The sequence below is a fragment of the Lepisma saccharinum genome, chromosome 6 (assembly GCF_977018435.1).
Source record: "Lepisma saccharinum chromosome 6, izLepSacc3.1, whole genome shotgun sequence".
Taxonomy (NCBI): Eukaryota; Metazoa; Arthropoda; class Insecta; order Zygentoma; family Lepismatidae; genus Lepisma; species Lepisma saccharinum.
This window is the reverse complement of record NC_139234.1, coordinates 72511738-72524478: the sequence shown is the minus strand read 5'-3', so window position 1 is coordinate 72524478 and position 12741 is coordinate 72511738. Positions and strand designations below refer to the sequence as shown.

The 12741-nt window shown below is 38.7% G+C and overlaps 1 protein-coding gene across 5 annotated transcripts in view; it reads right to left on the bottom strand.

Moving 5' to 3' along the window:
• Positions 1–705: 705 nt before the first annotated feature.
• LOC145988877 (cyclic GMP-AMP synthase-like receptor) overlaps positions 706–12741 on the bottom strand; it is an 89218-nt gene continuing 77182 nt past the window's right edge. For all 5 annotated transcript variants that reach the window (XM_083124143.1, XM_083124146.1, XM_083124142.1 and 2 more), the window contains one exon: positions 706–4845. In XM_083124143.1, coding sequence (XP_082980269.1) covers positions 4471–4845 — 375 coding nt within the window. In that variant the 3' untranslated portion in view covers positions 706–4470. The remainder of the gene's footprint in view (positions 4846–12741) is intronic.

The following is a 12741-nucleotide window of genomic DNA, read 5'->3' as shown; positions in this document are numbered from 1 at the left end:
AGATATACAATGCCTGTAATATTTTTAGAATTTTTGAGATTGGTGTTTTTGAGATAAACAATTTTTCAAAAAAACTTTGTTTATTTTTTAGTTGCTGTTCCAATGTTGGTCTTGGAGATATTATTTGTTTATAATATGTAGAAACACAAATACTTCAAAACAAAAAAAGATTCATTCATTTATCTCTATTTGTTGAGAAGATATTGCAATTTTAAAAAACTGACAGATCCAAAACGGCTGCCACACGGTCAACTTTCAACAGCTATATCTAGAGTAAAAATAAAATTAAAATAAAAAATATGTATTAGACTGTCTCACAGTTTCACATACTAAAATTTCAGGAAAATCCGAGACGATAATTCCCACCCCTCTGCCTGTCTGGAGATGGATTCAGCCTATAGTGGAACCCCAATGTTACATTTTCCCGCATTATGCATTCAATCCTGATGGTTCCAACACAGCAAAATGTTGCAAACTTTCCCTCGATTTGACATGTTCCTGCACATATTTATTTATTTTGCTTGGTCTTCTGAGAAACGTAAAATCGAGGTTCCACTGTATTATGTATGTACCTCAGGAACAAAGTCTGAACACAACTTTCCATGCTCTACATCTCATCAAACTTCATAGAAAGAAGGTAAATTTCAGTTTTGAAGAAAAAGATAATTTTCTTTTCATGTATAAAATTTTAATATAAATGCAAATTTTCATTTCCTGCATAATACACATTGTTTTCAATGTGCCAATACAACAAAATGTTAGAAATATTTACATAGCTTCAGGACCAAAATTAAATATTTGAAGTTCCACTGTACTTATATTTCATATACATTCGAAACCATTACTTTCTTGCAAATCCACAATCACTGGATTTTAATGCACCTTTTGATCTTTGAAATAACTTAAAAATTAAACAAATAAAATTACATCTTTACATGATTGTAAACTAGCCAAATTTCAAAGGCACTAAGCAACTCAATAAATAATCTACTTGAAATTAGATTTGATAAATATGAGCATCCATTAAATACAAAAGAAAGTTATAGTTTCTGCTCTTGGAATCATTATTAACCAACCACCCCTCTTGCCTTCCCCTCCCCTCCCCAAAAAAGGAAAACACAGTAACACATCACTCCAGCCACATGAAGAGTATTAAAAAAACGTTTCTGAAGGATACATAATTTATTAGAGACCACAAGTTACTTCTTCATATAGTTACCACCATTGCCAAAGCATTTGTCAAGGAGCCAAAGCATTTGTCAAGGAGGGACACAGGATTTGGTAAACCCTCAGTCACCTGATTCTTGTCACTAGTCTTACTAGTGTATAGCATACAATGTTGTTAACATTGGGTGTGTGCAGATACACAGTGATCCATGGCAAATTACAGATGATATTACAATTTACAAATTGGTTGATTGTGTGGTGGTGGTATGCGTATCCATTCCGAATTCTAAGGTCGATGTATATTTATACTTATATTATCCTGTTGAGGAACAGGTAAAGTGAGTGGAGTATATACATACAAGAAAAAAATACAAAAGCAATAAAATATTGTATTTAGTCTAGGAATTAATTCGTGCGCCTGGACAAGAGATGGCGTAACGAGTGTATCATCCCACAGTTCCGTGTATCCACACATGCGTTGAAAACTCCTGTCAGCGCGCATCTTTCGTAGTAAAGGGCAGTTGATTGACGTGTCAACAACAGCATTTTGTAGTCAACTGAACATGGCACAGTTCATGCCAGATAAAGTGTTTTTGCGGGGTGTTCTGCTTCATTACTGTAACATGCAGAAAAGTGCTACCGAAAGTCATCATATTTTGGTGGAAGTGTATGGTGACCATGCGCTAGCTGAGCGAACGTGTCAGAAGTGGTTTGCACGGTTTAGAAGTGGTGATTTCGGCCTGGAAGACCAAAAGCGACCTGGACAGCCAAAAAAATTTCAAGACGAAGAATTGAGAGCATTGCTCGATCAGGATTCGTGTCAAACGCAGGAAGAACTTGCAGAAGCATTAGGCGTTGATCAAACAACAGTTTCCAAACGCCTCAAAGCCATGGGGATGATTCAAAAGATGTCACATTGGGTTCCACATGAATTGAAAGACAGAGACGTTGAAAGACGAAAAACCATTTGCAAATTGCTGCTTCAAAGACAGAAAAGAAAGGGGTTTTTGCATCGCATTGTTACTGGCGATGAGAAGTGGATCCATTACGAGAACCCGAAACGAAAAAAGGCCTGGGTGAAGCCAGGTGAACCAGGTCCATCACAACCGAAACGAGATATTCACTGTGCAAAGGTTATGCTGAGCATATGGTGGGATATGAAAGGTGTGGTGTACTATGAGCTGCTGCAACCGGGTGAAACTATTAATGGAGAACGTTATCGACGACAATTAATGCGTTTGAAGCAAGCTCTGGCCAGGAAACGACCAGAATGGAAGAACAGACATGATAAACTTATTTTTCAACATGATAACGCTCGCTCACATGTCGCAAAACCGGTCAAAACCTATTTAGAAAATGTCGGATGGGAAGTTTTACCCCACCCGCCGTATTCACCAGACGTTGCTCCTTCGGACTACTACTTGTTCGATTGCATGAATAACGATTTGATTGGACAGCGGTTAACTTCTTCAGAAGATATCGAAAAATGGGTCTCTGACTGGATCGCTTCAAAGGATGAGGACTACTTTCGCCACGGAATCCGTAACTTGCCTGACAGATGGGCGAAAGTGGTGGCTCGCGATGGACAATATTTTTCTTAAGGTATTTATGTATTTTGTGTTTGAACTACAGCTTCAATGTGTGCGTAACAACCGCACGAATTAATTCCTAGACCAAATACCTAATTAAAATTCATTGATCTCTACATACAGCTTAAGATCAACATGAAGAAGAATGTCAGTAAGTCATTTAAAAACAATGTAGAAATATTGATAATTGAGATGGGTCTAAAATTTGTACCTTCAATACTAAGAATTGAAATAATTACATAAGTATTACATATAATAAGATACACATTGATTTCTTGAATTATTTCTGGGTTTCAATTTATGAAAAGCATTTAAGATTTTTCATTAAGAACGGGAGAAAACACTTGCACGTTAAACCAGTCTCTTTGTAAAATTTAGGTTTGAAGGCAAAGAAAATTTCTTTTAGAATAAGTTTTAAAAGTATTTTCTATATTTTAGTTATCCATTAAAATGTTTCATCACCATCCAGACTATATGGATGGTGTTAGTCTTTACAGTTTTGCAAAATATCACCATCTTTACTGTGAGAAATTGCCACTACTAGGTGACAGTGGTAGTATTAGCACTGCTTAACTGTGCATGTTCAACAACGTGACATGTGCAGTGCGAATGAAGAGTCATATTCATGACCAAGAATTATATAGAAGATTTCTATGACAAGGATCTAGAAAAGCGTCTGTTCCAGCCTGACAAGTATGTTAATAATGGTGGCAACTATACTGAGAAATAGTTTCTGACCATAATAAATTGTTGACAAATATGTGACCCTTGTTTTTTCTTAACAGTCTACTAGAATTTACTTTCTGAATACCCCCTATATACAACTTGTCCAGGCTATAAGCATCCAAAAATACATACACACACATCTCAGCATCTATAAAGTGTATTGAAATATTATATATTGTATAGGGTAACTCACAAAGTTCAATGGGAACACCCGTTGCAGTTCGGCCAATGTCAAAATGATACTCGAGTTCCTGCCAAGTTTTTTTTAATATTTGAGATATTATCAGAGCAACTGATTTTTCAAATTGTCCAAATCTCAATCCCCCCCGAAATACACAATTTTTGATGAAACTTCATGTAACCCCAATTATGCTAATCGAAGTACCCATTGAACCTTCCGCTGTGGAGTTCACGTCTCAACTAAGGCAACTACTGATAACGTTCCTGAAAAAGTAACCTTGAAAGTGTGATCAAAAAATATTTGGAGAAATATCCAATCAAGTGAGCTTCAATTGAGAATATACAGTGAGAGGTTCTGCATTGTAATTTGTTGTTGGATACTTTTAACACAGACAGCCCACAAATTCTTACTACAAGTGGCAATGACTCACAGAGCTTTCGTTCATATCATTAGACCTATTGGAGTTCAAAGAGCGAGTAGGTAAGGTGATTTACATATTGTGTTGAAACAGATTCAAAAGTTCGAAAAATATCGTCACATGTAATAAATGCTTTTTATAATTAAATAATGTAATAAAACCAATTTCTTTGCCAATATCTGCACTTCAAAAACATGATAATACACAGACCCTACACCATATTTCAGTTTTTTCTTGAACAACAACAGCATGGCCAAGTATTAAAACTGCCATAAGGCTTCCAAATCACTCTGCATTAAAAAAAAAAGGATAAAAGTTCATCTTCCCAATTAACATTACAAGAAGGGCAGAACTGCAACGTCAAGATTAAAGCCATTAAGAATTGCTTCTTACCTATTACTTTTTGTCTTTCGTGCCACTACTATTGTAAGTGCACCAATAAGAGCAGCTGCACCTATTCCTCCCAAGACAGCCCAAACATTTGGTGCCTCCTTAACTTTCTGTTCGGAGCAAGGTTGTTCATTTTGGGGTTCCAATGTTGGACTGGGCAGCTGAACAGAAGAAACATCAACTTTGAAGATTTCGTAGATAACTTGCGTTCTTTTCTCACCTTGCGCCTCGTTGATTTTGTTAATGATCCTCTGGATGCGATGCTGGGCATTTCTTAGTGTGTCATCTTTCACAAAGTCTAGAAAGTTGCATCTTGTATCCCAAAAGAAACTGATTTTCCCCATTGCCAGATGCTCCAATAGTCGAGTCAGCATCTGCAGATGAAACACAGCTGATGTTAAGATTAATTGCAAGTTGTTGTTTTATGAAGGTGGTTGCATCATTTGACCTTGAATTAAATCTTTTTCAATTTGAAGCAGTGTGCAAAACAGACTAAGCTTCATGGAAATGAGAGTTCAGTACTTACAGTGGACACAAAAACAAAATAGCACTTGTCATGGATATTGCACCTTCCCTGCATGGCCAAGAATTATCTTGAAGCTTAAAAAAAAAAATTCTATCTTCTATTCAGACCTATGCCTGGTTCTAGAGGTGCATGAATTTGTATTGGAAAAAAATTCACCACCGTGGCAATCACGTCCTTCCTTTCACATATTTTACTTTTTTTTTTTTTTTACTTACCAGTGATTAGCATATTAATGTTATGCTCCTAAGATGATTGTGATCCACACTAAACAGTAACCACATCAACTGAAATTGTCGCCAAAATAAATAAATATAAAGCTCTACTGTTTACTACTAAACATCATGTCCTGTGGGGTCTTGTCACTACTGATATGGTCAATTTTCAATATTTTTAAAATCTACGAATAGAGAAATATGTTTCCGACAAAACAGAAAGAAATGCATGCCAAGTGGTCTATATTAGGGATGGCCAGATCCGGATCCTGGCAGATCTGAAATCCAGATCCGGTTGGTTCCGGATCCTAAAATTTTTCGGATCCGGATCCAGAATTTTCAGATCCAGATCCGGATCCATTTTGCCATCCCACATGCGCTTCTTTGGAAAGTAAGAATGTGCTTATAACATATTATTACCTGCTAATATACATATATATATAATATACATATATATATAATATACATACATACACATATATATATATATATAGTGTGTGTACGTGCGTGCACGATTTGTAATTAATTAATACACTTACAAGGGAGGTCTAAGTCTTCCCCTCCGATTTCCATGAAACTTGGCAGGTGTATAGAGGCCCCCCTCAAATGTCAAGATGAGGAGAAATTGAAGTGGTGATCTGACCCCGAAACCACGTAAATATGGCATAGGAAGAAACAGGGGGCATAGGGCCTCTCTATACACCTGTCAAATTCCATGGAAATCGGAGGGGGACACAGGGGTCCGATGATCCCCACGTCAATTTGTACTCATCTTTATTTTTGAGGCGGGTTTTGCCCCCTCAAACAGTTTTTTTTAGCCGAAACAAAAAAAAAAAACACGTATTTCTTCCTTTGGGCCCCTCTATACACCTGCAAAGTTTCATGAAAATCGGAGGGGGACACAGGGGTCAGATCCTTACTTCAATTTGTCCTCATCTTTTCATTTGAGGGGATTTTGCCCCCTAAAACAGTTTTTAGCAGAAACAAAAAAACACGTATTTCTTCCTTTGGGCCCCTCTATACACCTACCACGTTTCATGGAAATAGGAAGTAAACACAGGGGTCAGATCCCCACTTCAATTTGTCCTCATCTTGACATTTGAGGGGAGGTTGCCCCCTAGAACAGATTTTTAGCCCAAACAAAAAAAACACGTATTTCTTCATTTGGGCCCGTTGATACACACACCTGCCAAGTGTAATGGAAATCGGAGGGGGACACAGGGGTCAGATCCTCACTTCAATTTGGCCTCATCTTGACATTTGAAGGGGTTTTGCCCCTAAAACAGTTTTTTAGCTGAAACAAAGAAAAACGTATTTCTTCCATTGGACCCCACTATAGATCTGCCAAGTTTCATGGAAATCGGAGGGACACAGGGGTCAGATCCTCACTTCAATTTGTCTTCATCTTGACATTTGAGGGGGTTTTGCCCCTAAAACAGTTTTTTAGCTGAAGGAAAAAAAAACACGTATTTCTTTCTTTGGGCCCGTTTATACACCTGCAAAGTTTCATGAAAATCGGAGGGGGACACAGGGGTCAGATCCTTACTTCAATTTGTCCTCATCTTTTCATTTGAGGGGATTTTGCCCCCTAAAACAGTTTTTAGCAGAAACAAAAAAACACGTATTTCTTCCTTTGGGCCCCTCTATACACCTACCACGTTTCATGGAAATAGGAAGTAAACACAGGGGTCAGATCCCCACTTCAATTTGTCCTCATCTTGACATTTGAGGGGAGGTTGCCCCCTAGAACAGATTTTTAGCCCAAACAAAAAAAACACGTATTTCTTCATTTGGGCCCGTTGATACACACACCTGCCAAGTGTAATGGAAATCGGAGGGGGACACAGGGGTCAGATCCTCACTTCAATTTGGCCTCATCTTGACATTTGAAGGGGTTTTGCCCCTAAAACAGTTTTTTAGCTGAAACAAAGAAAAACGTATTTCTTCCATTGGACCCCACTATAGATCTGCCAAGTTTCATGGAAATCGGAGGGACACAGGGGTCAGATCCTCACTTCAATTTGTCTTCATCTTGACATTTGAGGGGGTTTTGCCCCTAAAACAGTTTTTTAGCTGAAGGAAAAAAAAACACGTATTTCTTTCTTTGGGCCCGTTTATACACACACCTGCCAAGTATCATGGAAATCGGAGGAGGACACATAGGTCAAATGCACACTTAAATTTGTCCTCATATTGACATTTGAGGCGGGGTTGCCCCCTAAAACAGTTTTTTAGCCCAAACAAAAAAAAAAAACACGTATTTCTTCATTTAGGCCCGTTTATTCACACACCTGCCAAGTATCATGTAAATCGGAGGGGGACACAGGGGTCAGATCCTCACTTCAATTTGTCCTCATCTTGACATTTGAGGGGGTTTTGCCCCCTAAAACAGTTCTTTAGCTGAAACAAAGAAAAACGTATTTCTTCCATTGGACCCCACTATAGACCTGCCAAGTTTCATGGAAATCAGAGGGACACAGGGGTCAGATCCTCACTTCAATTTGTCCTCATCTTGACATTTGAGGGGGTTTTGCCCCCTAAAACAGTTTTTTAGCTGAAACAAAGAAAAAAGTATTTCTTCCATTGGACCCCACTATAGACCTGCCAAGTTTCATGGAAATCGGAGGGACACAGGGGTCAGATCCTCACTTCAATTTGTCCTCATCTTGACATTTGAGGTGAGTTTTGCCCCCTAAAACCGTTTTTTAAGCTGAAACAAAAAAACACGTATTTCTTCCTTTGGGCCCCACTATACGCCTGCCAAGTTTCATGGAAATCGGAGGGGGACACTTAGATAACCTTCCTTGTTAGTCTTACACTTTGTGATTATATAACACTGCATATATTATAATGTTTTATTTTAATTTGTAAAACTGTAACTGTAGAACAATTGTATAATTTTTGTATAACATTTCTAAACTAAACTAAACCCACAGCGCTACAGCCGTTGAAGGGCCTTGGCTTACCTACCGACTGCTGGTCTCCCTCCCACACTGTTCCTCCGTCACCTGTTATAGCGTGGAGGTCTTAGACCAGTATTGGGGTGACGGGTGATCAGCCCGACGAACCCCCAGCCGTTGTTGTAGGTCTTCTTGACCGGGTTCGCTCACTCACTCGGAGCTTCCCAATTTCCTCACGATGGTGGGTTGCCACCAGCCCTATACGTAGGCCGAATAAATTCGGACCAGAGCCGGATTCGAACCTACGCCGTCCCGCAGCGAACGATCTCAAGACGAGTGATCGCCTTAACCCGCTCAACTACGGAGGAGGACGTATAACATTTCTATCTTGTTATATGTGTTAAAGGTTTCATCCTGGAATTTATGTATGTTTTCATTTCCAATACATTCGAATGAATACATATTCGTTTCAATGGCATTTACAAAATCACCTCTGACATTTTATGTTAAACAAGTAAGATTATTTTTGTGCACGAGTGTGTTAGCCGATGCGTAGCAAAGTATTTTAGGAACAACACTTGAAAAAAATTCTTGTAGGACTAACTAATGAAAAATTTCTTTGTAATCGAAGATCATTAATACCTTTTAAGGTGTGGTAATATTATAATGGGATTGAGATACGAAACTCTCGGATCCGGATCCAAAAAATCTGGAATTTTCGGATCCAGATCCAGATCCGGAACTTTCAGATCTGGATCCAGATCCGAAACTTTCAGACCCGGATCCGGAATTGAAGTGGTGATCTGACCCCGAAACCACGTAAATATGGCATAGGAAGAAACAGGGGGCATAGGGCCTCTCTATACACCTGTCAAATTCCATGGAAATTGGAGGGGGACACAGGGGTCAGATGATCCCCATGTCAATTTGTACTCATCTTTATTTTTGAGGCGGGTTTTGCCCCCTAAAATAGTTTTTTTAGCCGAAAAAAAAAACACGTATTTCTTCCTTTGGGCCCCTCTATACACCTGCAAAGTTTCATGAAAATCGGAGGGGGACACAGGGGTCAGATTCTTACTTCAATTTGTCCTCATCTTTTCATTTGAGGGGATTTTGCCCCCTAAAACAGTTTTTAGCAGAAACAAAAAAACATGTATTTCTTCCTTTGGGCCCCTCTATACACCTACCACGTTTCATGGAAATCGGAAGTAAACACAGGGGTCAGATCCCCACTTCAATTTGTCCTCATCTTGACATTTGAAGGGGTTTTGCCCCCTAAAACCGTTTCTTAGCTGAAACAAAGAAAAACGTATTTCTTCCATTGGACCCCACTATAGACCTGCCAAGTTTCATGGAAATCAGAGGGACACAGCGGTCAGATCCTAACTTCAATTTGTCTTCATCTTGACATTTGAGGGGTTTTTGCCTATAAGACAGTTTTTTAGCTGAAGGGAAAAAAACACGTATTTCTTTCTTTTGGCCCGTTTATACACACACCTGCCAAGTATCATGGAAATCGGAGGGGCACACATAGGTGAAATGCACACTTAAATTTGGCCTCATATTGACATTTGAGGGGGAATTTGCCCCCTAAAACAGTTTTTTAGCCCAAATAAAAAAAACACGTATTTCTTCATTTAGGCCTGTTTATACACACACGTGCCAAGTATCATGGAAATCGGAGGGGGACACACAGGTCAAATGCACACTTAAATTTGTCCTCATATTGACATTTGAGGCGGGGTTGCCCCCTAAAACAGTTTTTTAGCCCAAACAAAAAAAAAACACGTATTTCTTCATTTAGGCCCGTTTATTCACACACCTGCCAAGTATCATGTAAATCGGAGGGGGACACAGGGGTCAGATCCTCACTTCAATTTGTCCTCATCTTGACATTTGAGGGGGTTTTGCCCCCTAAAACAGTTCTTTAGCTGAAACAAAGAAAAACGTATTTCTTCCATTGCACCCCACTATAGACCTGCCAAGTTTCATGGAAATCAGAGGGACACAGGGGTCAGATCCTCACTTCAATTTGTCCTCATCTTGACATTTGAGGGGGTTTTGCCCCCTAAAACAGTTTTTTAGCTGAAACAAAGAAAAAAGTATTTCTTCCATTGGACCCCACTATAGACCTGCCAAGTTTCATGGAAATCGGAGGGACACAGGGGTCAGATCCTCACTTCAATTTGTCCTCATCTTGACATTTGAGGTGAGTTTTGCCCCCTAAAACCGTTTTTTAAGCTGAAACAAAAAAACACGTATTTCTTCCTTTGGGCCCCACTATACGCCTGCCAAGTTTCATGGAAATCGGAGGGGGACACTTAGATAACCTTCCTTGTTAGTCTTACACTTTGTGATTATATAACACTGCATATATTATAATGTTTTATTTTAATTTGTAAAACTGTAACTGTAGAACAATTGTATAATTTTTGTATAACATTTCTAAACTAAACTAAACCCACAGCGCTACAGCCGTTGAAGGGCCTTGGCTTACCTACCGACTGCTGGTCTCCCTCCCACACTGTTCCTCCGTCACCTGTTATAGCGTGGAGGTCTTAGACCAGTATTGGGGTGACGGGTGATCAGCCCGACGAACCCCCAGCCGTTGTTGTAGGTCTTCTTGACCGGGTTCGCTCACTCACTCGGAGCTTCCCAATTTCCTCATGATGGTGGGTTGCCACCGGCCCTATACGTAGGCCGAATAAATTCCGACCAGAGCCGGATTCGAACCTACGCCGTCCCGCAGCGAACGATCTCAAGACGAGTGAACGCCTTAACCCGCTCAACTACGGAGGAGGACGTATAACATTTCTATCTTGTTATATGTGTTAAAGGTTTCATCCTGGAATTTATGTATGTTTTCATTTCCAATACATTCGAATGAATACATATTCGTTTCAATGGCATTTACAAAATCACCTCTGACATTTTATGTTAAACAAGTAAGATTATTTTTGTGCACGAGTGTGTTAGCCGATGCGTAGCAAAGTATTTTAGGAACAACACTTGAAAAAAATTCTTGTAGGACTAACTAATGAAAAATTTCTTTGTAATCGAAGATCATTAATACCTTTTAAGGTGTGGTAATATTATAATGGGATTGAGATACGAAACTCTCGGATCCGGATCCAAAAAATCTGGAATTTTCGGACCCAGATCCAGATCCGGAACTTTCAGATCTGGATCCAGATCCGAAACTTTCAGACCCGGATCCAGAACTCTCAGATTCGGATCCAGATCCAGAACTTTCAGATCCGGATCCAGATCCGAAACTTTCAGACCCGGATCTGGATCCGGAATTTTTGGATCTGGATCCAGATCCGTAACTTTTGGATCGGGATCCGAATGGATCCGGATTTTTCGGATCCGGATCCGTTTGGCCATCCCTAGTCTATATAAATTTAAAAAAAAAAACTGGAATGTCTCAGATTTTGTTCAAATCATACCTGCAACATCAATAAGTTGTTGAAATAAATTTTCTGAAATTCTACATTTCTAACTGCATTGGCAGCTGGTGGGGAGATAGACCGCTCCATTATCCAAATGAAGGCAATGAAGGAAAAAATGTCATTTTCACATAATGATAAAATCGAGACTAGATTAATGAAGGGGATATTACTGATATACATTTTTTTTCTGCTGACTCTAACAGACAAAATTAAAAATTAACATCCTGTATGAACGAGCCAACCAGGAATCATTTTTGCAATTTACCATAGAAGATTTAAACCAGAATTTTAGGTTAATAACATATAGAAAAAAGCAGTTAAGAGGCTTGTTATTTTGGGGAAAAAAAGGCCTGAATTCTCAGGCAGTCAGTATCATCTGATAGATAAAATCTTTCTTGACAAGATGGATACATTTTGCAATTGTAAGCACTTGACAAGGAACAATGTTTCAAGTTTGTGTGCTAATCATTAACATATGAGGAGGTAAGGGTCATTCCGTCGTTACTGACATCACTAGGAACGGATTTTAAAGTGCAAAATTATGGTCAGGAAAGGGGAAAAAAAAGTTTCTGAAAATGCTTTTAAAAGGTGCTGATAAATGCTCTTATTCCAATCTAAACGAGTTACATTAACATTCTTTATTCAGCACTGTAGCAAATAACATAATTAGTAATAATTACATAAAGTAGCTTAGGAAGTAAACATGGCATTTCCTTGGTTTCAACCAACTTGCTACACTGGATTACGCTCAACATTTCTATGTTTTCGAATACAAGTCACTGACACTTTGAGCTCAGTGACTTACATTATCTTGGGAACTATTGGAGCGGCAATGATTATATTATACCATTTCATAGCTCTCATTCTGCTCTACAAAATGAGACAGTAGGATTTTATGTAGCAACTCAAGAAGAATAAAAATCATTTATTTTTCTGTCCAATTTTTTAACAATACATGAATGAAAAGGAACGAAAAAGTGCTGAAGCATCAAAGAGGGATTATTTTCCTGTAGTTTACGGTTATTACAAGCATAAGAAAACAGTTTTTCGTTGCGACGTCTCTTTTTTTTAAACTACAGGAAAATAATTCTACTTGTACAATGCAAGTAATGCATACATACAAGAAAAACTATCAAAGAGGGAGTCAAAAGGTGATAAATGTGCTAATCTCACAAAAACG